The sequence below is a fragment of the Chenopodium album genome, chromosome 10 (assembly GCF_948465745.1).
Source record: "Chenopodium album chromosome 10, dcCheAlbu1.1, whole genome shotgun sequence".
NCBI lineage: Eukaryota > Viridiplantae > Streptophyta > Magnoliopsida > Caryophyllales > Amaranthaceae > Chenopodium > Chenopodium album.
Genome location: NC_137843.1, coordinates 47,441,850 through 47,461,261, shown reverse-complemented (window position 1 = coordinate 47,461,261; position 19,412 = coordinate 47,441,850). Strand labels below are relative to the sequence as shown.

The 19,412-nt window shown below is 37.0% G+C and overlaps 2 protein-coding genes across 2 annotated transcripts; one reads left to right on the top strand and one right to left on the bottom strand.

Annotated features, from left to right (window-relative positions):
- The first annotated feature begins 79 nt into the window (after positions 1-79).
- Positions 80-7,963, top strand: LOC145562481 (butanoate--CoA ligase AAE1-like). The gene is made up of 3 exons (XM_081622780.1): positions 80-469; positions 6,258-7,212; positions 7,308-7,963. Exons 1-3 carry the CDS (start codon positions 116-118, stop codon positions 7,787-7,789), a joined length of 1,791 nt encoding a protein of 596 aa, XP_081478906.1. The 5' UTR covers positions 80-115; the 3' UTR covers positions 7,790-7,963.
- LOC145562482 (protein STRICTOSIDINE SYNTHASE-LIKE 5-like) lies at positions 7,915-10,491 on the bottom strand. The gene is made up of 4 exons (XM_081622781.1): positions 9,915-10,491; positions 8,861-9,168; positions 8,564-8,696; positions 7,915-8,473 (listed from the first exon to the last, which is right to left on the bottom strand). Exons 1-4 carry the CDS (start codon positions 10,152-10,154, stop codon positions 8,189-8,191), a joined length of 966 nt encoding a protein of 321 aa, XP_081478907.1. The 5' UTR covers positions 10,155-10,491; the 3' UTR covers positions 7,915-8,188.
- Positions 10,492-19,412: the final 8,921 nt, after the last annotated feature.

Below are 19,412 nucleotides of genomic sequence, written 5' to 3'. Positions count from 1 at the left end.
AAAATCAACGAGTCGAAGTCCACGCACTTGGTTGCATCTTAGTTCCACTATTTCTCTACCCGACTGCCCCACCTTCCTTTATTCTTTGGATAAAATCTTTAACACCTCAATTTCAATGAAAAATCACTTCTTAAACCACTTATTCAAGTCTAGATTTAAGCCTAAGTTTTTATACGTATGTGCTCAAAAATCAGCCACCTTTAGCACAACCAGTAGCGGTGGAAGTGGCGGCGGAGAGGAAGGCGGAGGTGGTGCGTCATGGCAAAAGTTGGATGGTCTGATGAGATGTCCGGCGAATTATACTCCTTTGACTCCAATCACCTTCCTCGAACGCTCCGCCAAGGTGTTTCCTTACCGGGGTTCCGTCGTCTACGGTTGTTTGCGGTACACTTGGAGCGAGACTCGTCAACGATGCGGCAAACTTGCTTCCGGTCTCACTACCATCCTTCGCATTTCACCCGGCCATATAGTATGTTTTTCAAATTCATTTGAGTTGGTTTGGTTATTTGTCTGATATTCAAGAAAATACAAGTTTATCATTCACCTTGACTTGATAGACAAATTTTGTTTATCACGTGACAAAATTATAAATAAATCAACTTTTATTAAATATAAGCTCTACAATTGTTGATACAATTACAAATTGCAATGTTTACAGGATTATTTTGTTTATTTATTTACCATTTTGCTATGATAAATTAAGGCTTGTGATTTTCTTAAATTTTTTTTCTTTATTGTTTGGCGAAAAAATTATGATATTCTTATTTTAGCATTAGTTTCTTTCAAATTTATAAATTTTGTGTAAAAGGACATAACTTATTTATGAGGAAAAGGTTTATTAACACTTCACAGGGGCAGGGCGATGAATTTCGGGGCCCGTGCAAGATCTTAAAATGAGGCCCTTGAAAAACTTTAATTACGAAATACAAATGTTATAAATAATAATAAATCGTCAATTACACTGCAAATACAATACTAAAATTACTAATCACTTAAAAAGTGCAATTCTTCTTGCATGTTTTAACACAAAGTCATCAACAACACTTTCAACATCAACTTCTTCCAAAAGATCACTTTCAATTGCCATCAAAGCAATCCCATTTAACCTTTCCTGTGACATAGTTGTCCTTAGATATGACTTCAGTAATTTCAGCTTTGAAAAGCTCTGCAGAAGCAACAGTTATAGGTATAGTCAACAATACTTTATATGCAATTATTGTATTAGGAAAGCAATTAATGCATTTTAAGAACTTCAATAAATTCATTGCACCCATTTTCCCCTTAGGTAAAAGCTCTCTGAATAACTTTAACTCAATAAACAGTTCTTGGCCATCAATATTAGAATTCTCTCCATGTTTAAGAGTATTTTCAAAAAGGCTACAACAAGATTGAAGTTTAGCATCATCCATAGCAAGTAACTTATCAGAATTGAACAAAAAACCAAACACTTTTTCATACGATTCATATTGTTCAAATCTCTTATCCAATGATGCAATAGCTTGATCAATAATGTATATAAAGTATTGTGTTCTAAATGTTTCCTCTGGTGATAAGCAAGTTTCATCATTATCATCAATCTCATCAAAATGCTTTTTCCTACGTACTACACGCGTTTGAGGAAACACAGGATCAATTCCTATTTTTGTGGCTATTTCTTTTGCAGTTTCCATAGCATTTGAAAAACCATTTTGATATTTGTGAAAAAAAGAAATCAGCCCTTTTATCTTAGTAATAGCAACATCAATAAGCATGTCTTTAGATTGCAATTGTTTGTTAACCAAGTTTGCAGCATATAAAATGTCATACCAAATAATTGAAGCAAGCAAAAATTCAAAACTACCAAGCTCATTTTTTGCTAAAGATTTTGCTTCACTTTGTATCTTAGAATCATTGTCTACACGGGTTACTTGAAGTAAGGCTTCCTGTAATTCAACAATTTGAAATCTTATTGCCTTAATACTTTCAACACGACTTTCCCATCGTGTAGCTGACAATGATTTAACATTTAAGCCTTTAACATTTTGTCTTAGATATGCCACCTCTTTGTAGAATTAGCAAATATAGTATAAATACGTTGCACTACTCCAAAAAAATCTCTTGCTTTCATTGAAGTGTTAGCAATATCACACAAAACTAAATTTAGACTATGGCATCCACATGGAGTATAAAAAGCTCTAGGATTCAAATCCAAAAGTCTTTTTTGCACACCTTGATTTTTACCTTTCATATTAGACCCATTATCATATCCTTGGCCTTTAACATTATTTATATCAAGATCATAAGAATGCAACACATTATCTAACACTTGAAAAAGTCCTAGGCCACTTGAATCATCAACTTGTAAAAATTCAGTAAAAAACTCACATACTTCATTAGAAGAATTATCAACACGCCTTAATATTAAAGACATTTGTTCTTGATGACTAGCATCGGGTGTGCAATCTAACATCATAGAAAAATACTTGGCTTCTTTGATTTTCATAATAATATTGGATCTAATTCTAGAAGAAAGTAATAGAATCAATTCCTTTTGAATATCATGAGTCAAGTAGTGATGATAAATCTTGCCACTATTAATACGCTCAACATGCTCTTTCATTACCGGATCAAACTCTGCTAACATTTTAACCAAACCTAAAAAGTTACCATTGCTATTTTCAAATAACCTATCTTTTTTACCACGAAAGGCAAGGTTATGTTTAGCTAGGTACTTCAAAATCGCAATGATTCTTATAATAACATTTTTCCAATATTGCTTTTCTTTCTTTAGTTGATCTTGGGCAACCTTGTCAATTGTTTCATTTACTTGCAATCTATGACGTAATTCACACCAAGTTGCCATATTCAATACATGATCAACACTAGTTTCATGCTCTTTTAAGTCTAGGACTAAGATGTGACCAATCATTAAAGCCTTCACTCACTAAGTTACCTTTACCAGGGCCTTTTTTAAAAAATTTACAGCAAAAACAAAACACTTTGTCAAGCTCTTTTGAATAAACAAGCCATTCCCTATCACAAGTTTCACCATTGGACAAATATCTTATATAGAAAGAAGAAGAAAATCTACGAGAAACACTATCTTTAGGGCCTTTTACAATGCTCAAGTCTCTTTTAGGACCATTTACTGCTAATTCATCCCAATTTCTAGGATCATAAATATTAATAAAGAAAGATCTATTATGTTCAACATTGTGATTAATTTTATCAGAGTTATCGCAATGTTGTTCACCATTATCATCATTCTCATTATCCCTGTTAACATCATCATTCTCATTATCCCTGTTAGCATCATCATTATCTTCCTCCCTATTAACATTATTAGCATCATCCTTAATTTCTTGTTCAACATTATCACAATCAACATTAACATCATATAATTCTTCATCAGGATTCACAAAATTTTCACCTTCTTTAGGTTCTTTTAACAAAAACTTTTCTAAAGCACCTTTTTGAGATTTAACAAATTGCTCTATTTTTTCTTTCTTTTTCCGTTTATTATGTCCAGATTGGTATTTGCGAAACATAATGAATAATTAATAGATAATTAAAAATAAATAGAGAGAGATAAGATGACACCAGGAATTGGAGATTGCGAAATTGCCATATATCCCAATAATTGAAGAGGATTGCAAATTTATTATTCAAGTATTCGACATTTTCAGCAACCTGTTTTTAAAAAAAAAAAAAAATAAAAAAATAAAAAAAAATAAAAAAAATTACTACATCAATTAAAATTACACATGATAATAATTACTGAGTAAAAAAAACATATTTACCTACAAACTTGTTGATTAATTGTTGTTTTTGTGATTATTCTCTCTGAAAACCTTGAATGAGAGCTTGAGAGGATGAGAGAGAATGTAGATCTAAGAAATTAGAGAGGAGAGAGAAGCAAATAGACAATATAAAGCTAGAAAGAGAAAGAGTAATAATGAATAAAAACTCTCCAGATTTTTCTATTGTGATCATGAAAAAAAAAATTACATAAATGTTACCGTTTTACAGCTAGCAGACTTGGGAATATGAGATAGTGGGATACAGCTAGCAAAGTATGACATTTAATTAAAAAAAATTGGTCCAACCAATATTCGAACCCCTGATCACTCTTCAAAGATAATTGCTCTATACCAGTGAACCAAGGAAAGTAATTGCAACATATATTACTCAGAATATACTTTTATATAATTTTGGGGCCCCAAAAATTACGAGGCCCTGTGCGGTCGCTCAACCTGCTCCGCCTATAAGCCGCCCCTGACACTTCAAACAAACCATGTTCTCTTCAATAACAACAAATCAGTAATGATAGGATGCATTTTCTATAATGGTACGGAAAACACGTGTTGATTGCTCATAGCTTTTACAAATTATATCCCGTGTTGGCATGATGTGTATCATGATCTTAAAAGAATATAATATAATTCTTGTTTATCTGAGAACCAAAGTGTAGTTCCTGTTTTCAATTTTGAATATTATGTAAAGACTATTATAGGCTATAGCCTTAATTTTTTAACTTTATTTATTGTATTTTTTAATTTACCCTTGAATTTTGCACATGACTTGTACTTTTTTCCTCTTTTATTTCTCTAACTTTTGTCTATGATTGTACTTTTCTCTTTTAATAATGTACTTTATCCACTTTTTCCTCCTAGTTCTTAAATATCGTGAAAAAACACAAACATGAACTATATTATGGAATGAAGGGAGTACAATACAAAATGTGAAAATCTTGTACTCCGTAATTGATTATGAGTTTATGACTATATAATTCTTTTACAACTCCAATGACAAAAATGAACTTCTTCAAAAAATTAAGAGCATAGTAAATAAGCCAATAATTTTTGAAATGTTCTTTATTTTGAAATTACTAATTGTTTATTTGTGATTACGATCTAGAGTATACTTCAATAAGTTTCCAAAATAATACGAAGTACTAAAATAGACACTATGGACATTGTTTTGATCTTAGATGCAATAAGTAGTTATATTATTATAATAGCATTGCATTGCATTGACAATAATTCTGTAAATGAATATGGTGGACTCATATTTAATTATAAGCCTAGTCACCTACATTGTATTGATTTGATTTTGTTTTATGGGTAAGATTTCTATCTCATAACTTGAAACACCAAAGGTGATAGTGGAGATTTCCTTACACTTTCCCGTACTCTTTAATCTTTATGGTACTAATCCACTAAATATAGATTTGTCAAGTCCACAAAACGCCTTCTTATCTTATTTGGCTTTATCAGCTTCAACGTAATGACATAAACTTGAAAGAGCATATCACTTCTCATATGGTCATACTAGATTTTATATGATTAAAACTTATATTGAATATTAGAAATGTGACGTGTTGTCCTTGCTGTAAACATCGCGTCTACTTTTTTAAACAACCTTTGACAAATTAATAATTACACTGAGAACTTAATATAAGACTGTCAACAATTCCTAATTGTATTCGTCATTCTTTTGATTTAAAAAACAAATGCAAGTACATTATTAGTTTCTTAACATTCCATCAAACTTTAATTTTCAACATATCTTTTTACATGAGTACGATAATAAAATTATTAAGGACAATTAAGCTTTAATTTTAGACAAAGAATGGGAGGAAGTGTATGCAAGAGTGTGGTTAACCTTTTACCCTACTATTATTTTCCTAAAAACTAGACAGATAAGCACACCCTTTCGTAGTATTCTTATGGGTGCATTTAATTTTTGTAGGGGAAGAGATCCTGCTGTTTGTTTTAGAAAATAGAAAGAGTTTCCCTACCTATGTAGTTTGTGGTGGAGAGGTGGGGAATCAATAATTGGTGTGGAGGCGTATACACAATGCACATTGTATATTCGATGAACATCAAGCATAAATCCAAAGAGCATGAAGGCTAAAACAAAAGAACATATACTCCAAAGAGCATGAAGGCTAAAACAAAAGAACATAAACTCCAATGAACATAAACCTCAAGAACATAAACTCTAATATAACATCATATCATCTTAGTTATAGCTCTTATGCTCACTAGGGTTTATGCTCATTGGAGTTTGTCTTCATGTTCTTTGATTTTAGGCTTGATGTTTAACGGAAGCACAGTAAACATTGTGCATACGCCTACCCCATCATATATGCACCATCTTAATTACCTTTACCTTTCCTATAATCCCCACAACAAATGTACCTTAGGTTGCACAACAGATGGCTAATTACTATTTTGATATATTTAGTTTCATGATTTCTTTCATTGTGTGGGCAGGTAGCAGCACTAGCTCCAAATGTGCCTTCTATGTACGAGCTGCATTTTGCAGTACCTATGGCAGGAGCCACTCTCTGCGCCCTTAATACCCGTCTTGACTCATCCATGCTTTCCACCCTCCTTTCTCATTCTCAAGCTAAAGTCTTATTTGTAGACTATCAATTACTTAACCTTGCTTCAGAAGCTCTCCATCTCATGTCTATAACCGGGGAAAAACCACCATTACTTGTCCTCATTAGAGATTCTGACTCTGATGAACATGAGAATGTTGAGTATGATTATGAATACGAGGATCTCTTAGCCGATGGGGATGATCAATTTCAGCCTCAACTTCCTACAGATGAGTGGGACCCAATAAGTGTCAACTACACCTCTGGCACCACCTCTCGTCCCAAGGGAGTTGTTTATAGTCACCGTGGAGCTTACATCAATGCCATCTCCACATTTTTGCTTCATGAAATGGGTCCTATGCCAACTTACCTTTGGACCGTCCCCATGTTTCATTGTAGTGGATGGTGCCTTCCTTGGGGTGTGGCAGCTCAAGGAGGCACGAACATTTGCCTCCGAAAGGTCACCCCAAAGGCAATATTTGATAACATTGTCCTCCACAATGTGACTCATATGGGTGCAGCTCCTACTGTTTTGAATATGATTGTCAACTCCCCTCCTTGTGACCGGAAGACCCTACCAAACAAGGTAAAAGTGCTCACCGGAGGATCACCCCCTCCACCTCAGGTATTTTCAAAGATGGAAGAATTAGGATTTGAAGTAGGACACCTTTATGGGCTCACCGAAACGTATGGCCCCAGCACTTATTGTGTATGGAAACCTGAATGGGACTCTTTGCCTCCCAGTGAGAAATCAAAGATGAAATCTAGACAAGGCGTACAACATCTTGGGTTAGAGGATGTCGATGTCAGAGATCCTCTTACCATGGAAAGTGTTCCTGCAGATGGTAACGTTATTTACATCCTCTCATTTTATCTAGCATATCTATCATAACTTAATTTGTAGGAAAAAACAGAGGATTTCTGACAAAATTTTGAACAGGTAAATCAATGGGGGAGATAATGTTCAAAGGAAATACTGTGATGAGTGGATACTTGAAGGATTTAAATGCAACAAAGAAAGCGTTCAGAGGAGATTGGTTTCATTCTGGCGACCTAGCTGTGAAACACCCTGACAATTACATAGAAATCAAGGATCGCTTGAAGGATATTATCATTTCTGGTGGAGAGAATATAAGCACAGTCGAGGTAGAGACTGTGCTATACAGCCACCCTGCTATTTTTGAGGCTGCTGTTGTGGCAAGACCTGATAATCACTGGGGTGAAATACCTTGCGCGTTTGTAAAGTTGAAGGATGGCTATAAAGGTACTGAGCAGGAAATAATCAAGTTTTGTCGTGATCATTTGCCTCATTACATGGCTCCTAAGTGTGTTGTCTTTGAGGAGATACCAAAGACCGCGACTGGTAAGTTCCAGAAGTTTATTCTTAGAGAAAAGGCCAAGGCTATGGGATGCCTTTCATAAGACGAAGAATTTCACATAGGCTATAGGCCTTTATTAGTTAATATGACAAGAATCTGTTTGACTGTTACATAGGTTTGTCCCATAGTGTAGAAGATAACAGAAAATCTTACTGTAAATAAGGTTGTTACATTATTCAGATATCTCTATATAGTATACATGACAGTTAATTTTGAACGGAGTAAAATACTACATTGATGACAACATTATTCTGTAGTGTAGCATTGTTTTATGATATAGTTTGAGTAATGCCTAGCAGTTCAATACCAAAGGAAGCAAAACAAGAAATACGTAATATGATTTGTAAAATCATGTTATTACATAAAAGATTGCAGGAAGATTTCACTGTAAAAAATATCAGGTTGATGTTTAAAAAGTCTGGAAGATGCTGAGATGATAAATTCAGTAACTTTCAACTGGTGGACTTAATAAACTGCTCAAATTTAAGCGAATAATACGGTCATAATTTAGAGAACCAATATATAGATGATCTTCAATCTTAATCCCGCTTGTGATGAGCGACATAACTGGATCATAGACGTGTACTGTTGGATTTCCCTCAAGATCTACACCAAGAATACCACCATTTCTCTGTATATGGCGTATACTGATGTATCTGTCTATTATCAACAGGGACTTCCGTACAAATCTGTAGTGCCTTGCTTGCTCTAAATACGGATTAAGCCACTGGTATTCATCATAACAAACAGGACAATTACACCATTCAGTAAAGGCAATTAATCATCAATAAAAGTGTAGGAAGTTTGAAAGCCTTACAGAGGACATCGTGATCCAATATCTGTTCTGCCCATCACTATGGATGTTATCTGGAAATCCAGGAAGATTATCGATGAATACATCAACTTCCCCCTTCCTGCTACCTTGTATCCAATATGTTTTGCACCTTTTCCTGCATTTTTAGAATGAATTGAGTGTCACATACACCAGATAGTTGAACATCATTCTAACATACATCTTATGCTTAATGACTTGGAGGATAAATTTCTATCAAAGAAAACGATTAGTGCAGTCTATGATTAGTTGTAGTCTAAGACCGAAAACTTGAAATCTTACAAAGGCGTTTCACAAAAGATAAGCGAATTCTGATCAGGGGAAACTGTAACTCCATTGGGGAAGTAGAGGTCTTCAAGTAGAACTTTTGTTTCTCTAGTATTGTTATCATAGCTCAGCAGTCTGCCATACGGTCTGTATTCTAAGATGTCGTTCAAGTAATTATGGAACCCGTATTTGTACGAAGCATCTGTGAAATATATTGTACCATCTCTAGCAATATCGACACCATCTGTAAACATGAATTTCTTTCCTTCAGCTTCATCAGTTAGTAGATTGATTTCTTTGTTCATAGTGATTTTCAGCAGGCCCTGTGAAATTGTAGGGCACATCATAAGTACACCATAAAGATTTTCAACCAATTCAAATCAAATACAATAAAACCATTACATTTTATTTATACGTATAATTCTCAAATATACCTCCCAGTTTCTGGGAGATGTAAGAGGGACGTGAATGCAGGTGGTACAACCGTTGTATGAGAAAATGTACTTTCAATTAGTTTGATCCGAATTGAAACTAACAAGGTTCAACCTGGTTTGGATTGATTTGGATCAAGTGATCCAAAGTTTGCTTAGATTGTTGCTAACATACCAAACTGAATGTTCAAACTAGCTTGAGGTGTGTATTCATGTGATTGTCACGTATCTTAACTTATCTAAATTTGTTTAAATTTACACTTTTATCTTAGATGTAATTCAAACTTGGTGAAGTAAATAAGGTCTTAGAATTGGCTTCAATATGTCCAAATTGCTTAGACAGAAAAATTCAAGTCAAATTATCTTACAAATCATGTAAAACCATGTACTGATGCACAGAAGTACATATGTACTTGTATTTTAAACACAGTATATTAAAGGGCTTTTTCAGTTTTTGAACCCTTGTAAATCATATTTTGTCTTTGAAAAATTATGTACTCCCTTTTTGTTTTGAACTATGATTCGAGTACACAAATATAGTGTCTGTCTCGGCCATAATATCTCAAGGCCGAGTCAGACACTTCTCGAATAGTCCTCGTATAAGTGGAGTCTGCCCTGCTCATAAGTTAGTAATGTACCTTGTAAGCATCAGCAACAATGACATGATCTCCATTATTCGCAATAGCAATTCCAAGAGGGCGCCCACCAGTATTGACCCAATCATCAATCACCAAGTCAACATCCGATTCACCAACCTTGATTCGCTTGATCCATCCATCTGCACAACCAGTATACATGTACCGTGATCTAGGCTCATAAGCCACATCCTCGGGGCCAAAGAGTTGACCAGACACGATGAACTCCGACTCCTTAAGCATCCCACTGTTGATTTTTGTTGCGGTAGGTACCTTATTATTGGTTAACTCGTGTACAGGGAATGGTGCTGGATCAAATGGGTCAGCTTGATACAATAAAACAGCAATCGCAAAAACTATAGAAGCGACAAATGAGCACAAGCTTGTAAAGCATAGTCTACTAGTGGCTGCAGTTGTCGCGCCTAATGGAATAGTGTTTGACTCGGCCAATGTCTAGAGGCCAAGGACAGTCGGGTAAAGAACAAGGGTGTTAATCGAAAAAGACTACAAAGACGCACTAACAAAGTTAAAAGTGACAAGGATAACGTAATCTATGTCGCCTACCAATTTGGATTCTTTTTTTTTTTTTTTTTTTTTGGAACGGAATTTGGATTCATTTATATGCAAGTATGTTGATATAGTAGAGTTAGGTTGATTCTTCAAGAGGGGCTTTAATAGCCTTTTTGAGATATTTCCGTCGACAAAGAATGAAAGAATTGAGCACAGATTGCATATTCAATTCGAAATAGATTTCGTATTATATAACTACTTTTTTAATTGTTTGAAATTTTCGGATATAGCATAACTTTTCGGATTGGAAATACCGAATATCTGAAATTATATGTAATTTTTTTTAATTTTGATTTTATTTTAATAAATTGTAAATAATACCCAATTAATTTTTGTATTTGAATCTAATATCCATTATCCAATATCTGAAATTTAAAATTTGAAATATCACCTAAATAAGGATAAAATTGAAGTTCTAAGATTAATTATTGTGTCCAGTATCATATCTTACAAATCATATACAAGTACATCATCCATTCCGAAATAGTTGACATTTTTATTTTTTTTTTAATCATGATTTTAGTGCATAAATTTAAGGAAAAATACACTTTAATAATTCCAACTATGGACGATTTATTTCTAATAATTCGAACTAAGGTTTATTATTTTATAAACCCAATTATGTGATATGCTTTCCTCCAATAGTCCTAACCGGTCAACACCAAGTCAACGACTTGTTATAACAGGTTATCATGATACGTGTCAACATGTGATTGGTACAAAATTTTAAAAATAAAAATTAAAAAAAAAATCTGAGTGCTGCCCCTCTTAACCTCCACCACTCCAACTCTTAACCTCCACCGCACCAAATAACCAACTCACCATCCCTTGCTCCCACCAAATCCAAGCATCAGCCCATCATGTTGTACTTCCTCCATCACACCTGCTCTAACTTTGCCAGAATCTTAACCCCACCTCCTACCCTCGTCGGGAAACGGCCGGCCAACCTCTTTAACCACCAAAAATGGTCTGTCGTCCTCTACCACCCATTCTCGACTCCCGAAATCACCCACCTAGACCCCCAAAGCCGCCATTTTCTCCTTCTTCCATTTTCTCTCTCTTCCAGTCTTCCTCTTTCGCCCGCCATTGCTGCGATTTCCGGCCTTTATCGTCATTGTTGCGGATTTTAGGGCTCATTCTGTGGATTCCATTGCACTGAAATCGTACTTAATGGCTGTTAAGCATTCGTCATTTGCGGTGGGAGCTTCACTGCCATTTTCGGTGGTCTTGGGGGTCGGGGTGGGCTGGGTGGTTAGTTTTAGGGGTCGGAAATTGGTTACTGACCGGCCAACCAATTTCGGTGGTTGTAGGGGTTGGTCGGCCGGTTGCCGGCGAAGTTAGGGTGTGGGGTAAGGGTTTCGGTAAGGTTAAGGGGTAGGAAAGGGTGGCTGGAATTTTTGGTTTTTTTTTTTAATTTTATTTATTTAATTTTATTTTATTTTTATTTTTGGACCATTGGAAGCAAATTGACCCCATAGTTGGGATTATTAGATAATAAACCTTAATTGGGATAATTAAAAATAAATCGTCTATAGTTGGGATTATTAAAGTGTATTTTTCCTAACTTTAATTGTAGATACCTCTAAAGCTCTAATCATATCAATAAACAAAAAAAATTATTACAAAATAAATATTTTGAAAATATAAATTAAAATGAATCTAACTTGATCTCACGTGAAAGTCATGCCTAATGGAATTGTGTTTGACTCGGCTATGATATCTAGAGGCTACAGAAAGTCGGATAAAAAACAAGAGTGTTAACTGAAAAAGAAAACTAGAGGGTAAAGATTACAAAGACGATCAATCGCATATATCTCTGAGTCAAAAGACTCTTTCTCTCTTTACTCGAGAGCTTCTCCCTCTACTTCTAGAGACAAAATGACCTAATACTCTCGTTCTCGTTCCCAATCACACCCTCAAAACGACTTTCAACCAAAAAAGGGACTGAAAGTGTACAAGTGGGAGCACGATCATGATGTTACTAATACAAAATACCATCTAGCAGTAGCTGAGGTCAAGGACAAGCGCCATCTCTCAACAGAACAGTTGGAACTATGGGTGGTGGATCACTGGGAATCAAATGATGCGATCACAGTTCGTAGAGTTTCTACTTCAAAAAACATATTTGTGTTCTTCTGCTCAAACCTGGATGATGGGGATAACTTGCTGTCCCTTGGGGCGGCAAACTATCATGGAGCCCTGATTATCTTTACAAGTATCTATCCCACAGCGTCCCTAATGGAACTAGATCTCAGGAAAGCTTTCTTATGGGTCAGACTTCAATGCCAACAAGCCGCATGTAGCTCGTAGAGCTTTGGAAAGGATTGGAAGAGTAGCTTTCTTTATTCAGCCTCTTTGTCAGATGATCCTCTGTAATATCTTCGAGCTAGAGTGAAAGTTAATCTGGATTATCCCCTGGTTCCTGGCTTCTTCTTTGAACGCTATGAAAATAACTTCATGTGGGTGGACTTCCGTTATGAGGGAGTTTTTGTCTTTTGCACCGACTGCGGAAGAGTTGGCCACCAGAGAACAGGGTGTAAGATAGACCCTGTAAAGGCGGCCAGAGAGATTGAATTCCGCATTCGTGGAATCTGTGGACTTTATGCACAGCTCCAAGTGTAGAGGCCGGCTGTGCCTATGTATTCCAAGAAGATCATGGGGCTTAAAGATATTGATAGGTTGAGAACTACTAGAGTCAATGTTTATCCTCACCCTCCGCTTACTTCGACTTCCAGTTCGGGAAATGAACAGGGCAATGCACCACAGGATGATTCCTCCTCTTCATCAAAAGCCGAGATAAAGGTGACGACGATGATGTAGGACGTGGAAATGGTGTGAAAGAAACAGCAGGTCATGGGACTCAAGAGCCGCAGGACATGGATCAAGATGACAGCTACATTGCTACTTTTAAAAGGGCTAGAAGCCCTGACCCAAACCCAGCCCAAGACCCTCAGCCCTCTACAAAGCGTGTGAAGTTGGCTTCGTTTTTTGGTCAATGGAAGTTTGACCGAGTGTTGACAGATAAGTGCTGCTCCCCTCTTTCACCATTTAATTTTCCCTCCAACGATAGTTATTGCACCAGTAGTGAAGCTTTTAAAGCAATGGGGGTAAATGACGCATGTGTCCCGACTCCTTATTTGTCCCAGCCTTTTGTGTTTGACTTTGGCATGGGTAGTTCTGGATTTTCACCCCTTCCCTGTGATGGCATCGTTCCCTGTAGCCATCTTGAGAAGTCTATGAGTCTGCATGGCATTTACAACAAGGACATGTTGTCCTTTGGTCTGAATTATTCAACTACCGCTTTTGCTTCATCTCCCCTATCCATCCTTTTCCTTAACTATTTAATACTATCCCCCGGCTTTGGTGGGACATAAACGAGTGTTCCTTCACTGTCATCAAGAATATTTCTAAATTTTAACAAACACAATCAAGCCAAGTACGCAAGTTCTTTAGTACGTTCCCAAATATGTCTGAAATTCTTTCCAACCACTCATCATCTAACAGTGATGATTTCCTAACCATTCTTTTCCCAACTGTTGATAGACTCCAGATGCCAGATTCCCCAAATTCAGACCCGTTTAAGCTCAAAACTACACCAGCCAAATCCTAGGATATTTTTCTAGATAACCAATTTACCCTGCTTACTTCACAAGCCCAAGCCACCCAACAATTTATCCCAAAATAAGTCCTTATTCAACTACCAAACCCGAAAGCTTTTACTTTCCCACTTTATGAGTTCAAGCCTATCCCTCAACTTTCTTTTCCACAGGAGGACAAACCTGTAGTCTTTGTTGACCTTTTTCATACCCCACCATCGTCTCTAGCTCCTTTGAAGTCTCCAAGCTCGGACACTTCGTATACGTCAGCCTATTCCTCCATTTCCTATGATAGCCTGGAGGAAATTCTCGTGAGAGACTCCAATCTGAAACAGACCTCAAAAGAGTGTAGCCAGGAGGAGCAGAGGATCCCTTATGAAGTGCACCAGGAAAGGAAGAAAGGGTACTAAAAAAGGAGAGCTCAAGCTAGAAGGGAGAAGCTGCAGAGGCCTGTTGCTTGGAAGCCGAAGGATTTTTTAGCTCTGAATTTGAATGTGGGATCCCGTGGTGAGTCTAGAGTGAAAAGGAGAGCGGCAAATTCTGGTATAGTGATCTCAAAACAGCCTAGGAAGAGCTCCGAGATAAAGAAGGAGAAGTTGCAGAAAGATTATAAAGGCAAGGGCAAGCTGAAATATGGCCTAAGTGACGATAAGGACTGCTGGTACGGGGGAGCAGGTGGATATGATGGTGATGATGATAGCCTGGATGATGAAGCTGCCAAAGGGAGAGGAAGCTGCTCGAAGGAGGGCGCGGCTGGCCCGGGACAGTCTTCAGTCACAAAATGAATGTCTTGGCATGGAATTGTAGGGGAGCAAGTAGTTTTAGCTCCCCAATTTTGCCTTTTCTAAGGGATGTAGCGGCAAGGTTGTTAGTAGATGTTATTTTTCTTTCGGAAACTAAGTGTAGTGTAGACTATTTGGAGCCCTATTTTGTAAAGCTGGGTTTTCCAAATGTAGCAGGGGTGGATGCGGTAGGTAGTCGGGGTGGCCTATGCATGGCTTGGAACGCTAGGTTTAGTTTAAAAATTCTGTATCAAGCTTCCTTTGTAGTTCTTTGTGAAATATCTATGAATGGTATGCCTGTTTTCTACTTAGCTTTGGTCTATGGCTCTCCTATGTTGCTAAAAAGTCACAAACTTGGACAAATTTATCTCATATTCTCAATCCATACAAAGACAACTCTGAGTTGTAAGAGATTTAAACCAAGTTGTGCTATAGTCACAAAAACTAGGGGGAAGTAACTATATTAAAGGAGCAGGGGATTTAATAACTGGAAATGTGAGCTATCCCTATCTGAACTCCCTTCAAAAGAAGTGCACTGTACTTGGACAAATAATAGAACAGGAGAAGATGGAATAATGGAGAAGCTGGACAGGGCCTACACTAGTCCTGACTGGATAACTGACTTTCCAGATGCTATATCTATTAACCTCCCTATTCTGCTTTCGGATAATAGTCTTGTTATCACTAGTGTAAAGGGCTTTCGAAGGAAGGGTGGTAGAAGATTGCTTCGCATGGAGCATTGGTGTATGGGTTTTGATGAGGTGAAAGATTTAGTCAAGAAAGAATGGGATACTCCTTTGCGAGGATCAACAATGTTCAGAGTAGTAAGGAAACTGAAAGAGGTGGTAAAGAAGTGTTGCTCCTGGTGTTAGAACTATAACAAGAAAAGGCAATAAACTGGAATAAGATTTCTAAGGAGTTGGAGGAGATGCATCAATCTCTGCAGGGGCCTTTAGACTTTGCAGGGGAGGCCCATAGAAGACATCAAATTAAGGCCGAGGTGGAGATCAAGAATGCCTTCTGGAGACATAGAGCCACTTCAGCTTGGGACAAATTTGGAGACCAATCCACGGCTTTCTTCTTTAAGAGTGTCAAAATCAGAAAGAGCCACAACTTTATTCAATGCCTTCAGAAGGACGATGGAACCTGGACTTTTGATGAAGAGGAAGTCAACCTAATGTTTTTTTTTATCACTTTTCTAACATTTTTGCATGTACTCAAACCCAAGTGCAGGAAGAAAGGGAATGGTTGGACCATATGCCGCAACTGCAACAACACCATATTCAACATCTAAACCACCCCTTCACCATGGACGAGATTAAGAAGGCGACTTTTGCTCCTCATCCCTTGAAATCACCAAGGCCTGATGGAGTTCACCCGGGCTTCTTTCAAGTGAACTGGGAGATAGTTGGAAAGGAGGTCTTTGACGCAGCCCAAGCGTTCTTCTCCAGAGGCAACATGCTCAGGGATTTCAATCATACTTATATAGCTTTAATACATTACTACAAAGTTGGCCTAATGTAACACCTTGTGACAACACTTTATAAGTCAAGGTATATATAGATTTTTAAGTAACACTTTTGTAACACTTAGATAATAAGTAGCTGACAAGTGGTGGATTCTAGGTCGTTGAAACTAAAATTCCTCCAATCAAAACTAAATTTGTAACCAAACCTACACCTTGTAATAGGGCAAGTTCGGGTCGAACCACTAGGAATGGGGGGAAGTTAGCTATTGCCAAAGTCAAGCTATTTCAAAGCGTAAAAGGGAAAGTAGGCTACCTAAGTTCAACTAAACAAACAAGGCAAACACAAAGTAAATCAAAATATCAAACACTAAGGGTTTAGGATCCACATATTCTTGCAATGGACACACACTAATCGGGTTGGAGATTGATTAATTCAAGTATTGTGAGGGAAGATAGACAATGCAATCAAAAGAGCTCGATGAGCTATCTCCTAGAGGTCTAACTAGCGCCAACTACGAAAGACTCTACTAGGAATGTCACAAACCAGGCTCGATCGATAAATGTGAGCTACAAATCAATGGTCCGTATTAATGTAGGTGCATAATGCAATCTAGTACGACAATTAAAGTTAGCTACACTTTAACTAATCACACACATGCATAAAATTAATCAACCAATTTAATCACAATGCTAAATCAATCAAAACCTCCCAATTAGCTATGATCCATCACTCAAACATGCTTCACCACATCCCTAGCAAGTGAACTACTCACAATCCATGAAAGAAATCAAAATCAAAACTAAGCTAATCAACAAATTCATCATCATCATTCCAATCAAACCAAATTCAATCAACTAATCAACAAATTTGAACAATCAACAAACAATTGAAATCAAAAGCTAAAGATTGCATTAAAATAAAAGAAATCCTTACAAACTTTGGTGAAATCAAAGGAAAATGTGCTTAGAATCATCAAACATCAATCATCAACCATGAATTTCTCTCTCTAAAAATCTAAGAACAAGTGTTTCTCTCTCTAAAAACTCTAATTCTCTCTTTTTTTCCCAAAAACAATTCTCTCTCTAAAAATAGAAGAAAAATCTATATATAGTAGAACTAACAAAGAGAAATTAGTTAGATTGTCTAAAATAGACCCGTACAGGCACGACCTTTTACAAGAGGATTCGTGGCCACGCAAAAATGGGTACGGAACATGGGGAGCAACAGGCGCGGCCGCGCCAGGGCCACGAGCGCCCGCGCCATAGTCGCGCGCGCCCACGCCTAGGAATAGGGCAGCCTCCTTCCCCTTCATCTTGATGCTCCTCCTGCGCTCCACTTGGTGTGCTTGATGAAACGGAGCATGGCAGATCCAAAAGCACCTTGACGGTGGGTTCAACACCAGAATTGGTGCCCCTACGGCTTGAATGCACGGCCTAAAGTTACTTGGAACTTGCACATCTCCATACTTGGACTTCAATTGGAGAACACTAGGCATCCTAATCAATGCAAAACTCGGGAAGAAGTCTCAGGAATCCTTGGACAACGATCTTAACCTGAAAATGAAAGAAAACAAGCAAATAAAAGGGAAAAAAGACAAGAAAAACCAAGAAATGCATGAAAAAGGAAAAATCAACTAAGGAAAGTGCAAACTAAATAAATAAGGAGAAATACTAAGGAAAAAGGAAAGAAAAGAGCTATAAAAGCAATCTAAAATCACCCTGAAAGAGAACAAATGAGTGCCATAAATGACACTCATCAGTAGCACTTGTATGTAACACATATGTAATTTGTAACACTTTAAAGTAACAATTTACATAGAGTAAAACTTTCATGTAACACTTTGAATATGGGTAGCACTTATATGGAACACATAACACGACCCTCGCCTCGTCCTAACTCTCATAGTCCTTCTGTATCACTTTTTCTGCTTGTTCTCTCTCTCCCCTCTGTTCTTTATTTTTCCCTCTTTTCTCTATCCCTCTCTTTGCGATTCACACTTTTCCCTCTCTTCGATTCATTATCAATGGAGAAGCTCAAAATCTCTCTGAAATTTTACCTCAATTTTAGATCCTTACTCCTGTTAACCTCCTCGTCAAACTCTAGCTTCTTACTAAGAACTCAACGACCAAACCCTAACCCTAGCTCCGGCTCAATTTAACCATCAAACCACGAGAAGACGAACTCTACACTGACGGAGATCAATTCGGCGACGAAGAATAGATAACGAGTTGTAGAAAACATTGTCTTCGTATGATGGAGCTGCTGCTGCTTTCGGAGCTCTCTTTCCTCAATTTTTCTCAATAGATCCCTAATTTTCATTGTCACTCTTCAATTTCCACAATACTAGCAAAATTATTGTCTGAACAATTGATTTCTTCTAGTGAGCTCAAATCCGTTGAATTTTATCGGTTAGATGTCTTCTCCTGTTCTAATCGTCTTTAAAATTTGATGAATTTTGAAGTTTTTGATTTATTGTTCTGTGATATGCTTTTTTGAATTTAGCCTGATTTGTAATGTGTTCGATTTTTTCATTATTAATTGTTGTTTTATGTGCTATGTACTTTTACATTGGTAGCTCAATCAAGCTTGAAATATTTTTTTTTTTATTTTTATTTTGTAGAATTATGAGTGTTGTAGAGGAAATTGTTTAAGAATGTTGAATATTTGAGCATTTGAGTAAATGCATTGTCGATAATACTACTACTAAATGATATGATGAAGCTGTAAAATTTTAATTGAATGTCGTTTGGGAAATTGTTCCTGCCAGGATCCGACAACTCGATTCCGAGATCCAAAGCCCGAGCCTGAAACGCGTTGAGCTCCTGTCGTCCAGACGAGAACCTACACAAGGAACAGAGATCAGCTAATCCCGGGGTGGATCCGGGGATAACCACTCCGATGACAAAGTCAGAAAGTGTTTAAGAAGATAAGAAGAGAGAGAAAGCAATAAATGCTCTCTTGATTATGGGATTAAGCTTGACTATTTATAACCTTTCCAGATGACAGGTGGCTGCATGGCATGCAAAGTACCTTGTGCCATGTGTCAAAGTGCTCTTGCCACGTGCCGATCACTGATAAGCCGAC

Bases quoted from the DNA above. Each gene is read 5' to 3' on its own strand.
- LOC145562481 (XM_081622780.1), top strand. From the start codon at position 116: ATGAAAAATCACTTCTTAAACCACTTATTCAAGTCTAGATTTAAGCCT. The intron at 470-6,257 runs GTATGTTTTTCA...TTGTGTGGGCAG, and splicing joins GCATTTCACCCGGCCATATA to GTAGCAGCACTAGCTCCAAA. The intron at 7,213-7,307 runs GTAACGTTATTT...AATTTTGAACAG, and splicing joins GGAAAGTGTTCCTGCAGATG to GTAAATCAATGGGGGAGATA.
- LOC145562482 (XM_081622781.1), bottom strand. From the start codon at position 10,154: ATGCTTAAGGAGTCGGAGTTCATCGTGTCTGGTCAACTCTTTGGCCCC. The intron at 9,169-9,914 runs GTACATTACTAA...ACAATTTCACAG, and splicing joins TTGTTGCTGATGCTTACAAG to GGCCTGCTGAAAATCACTAT. The intron at 8,697-8,860 runs GTAAGATTTCAA...CTAAAAATGCAG, and splicing joins ATCTTTTGTGAAACGCCTTT to GAAAAGGTGCAAAACATATT.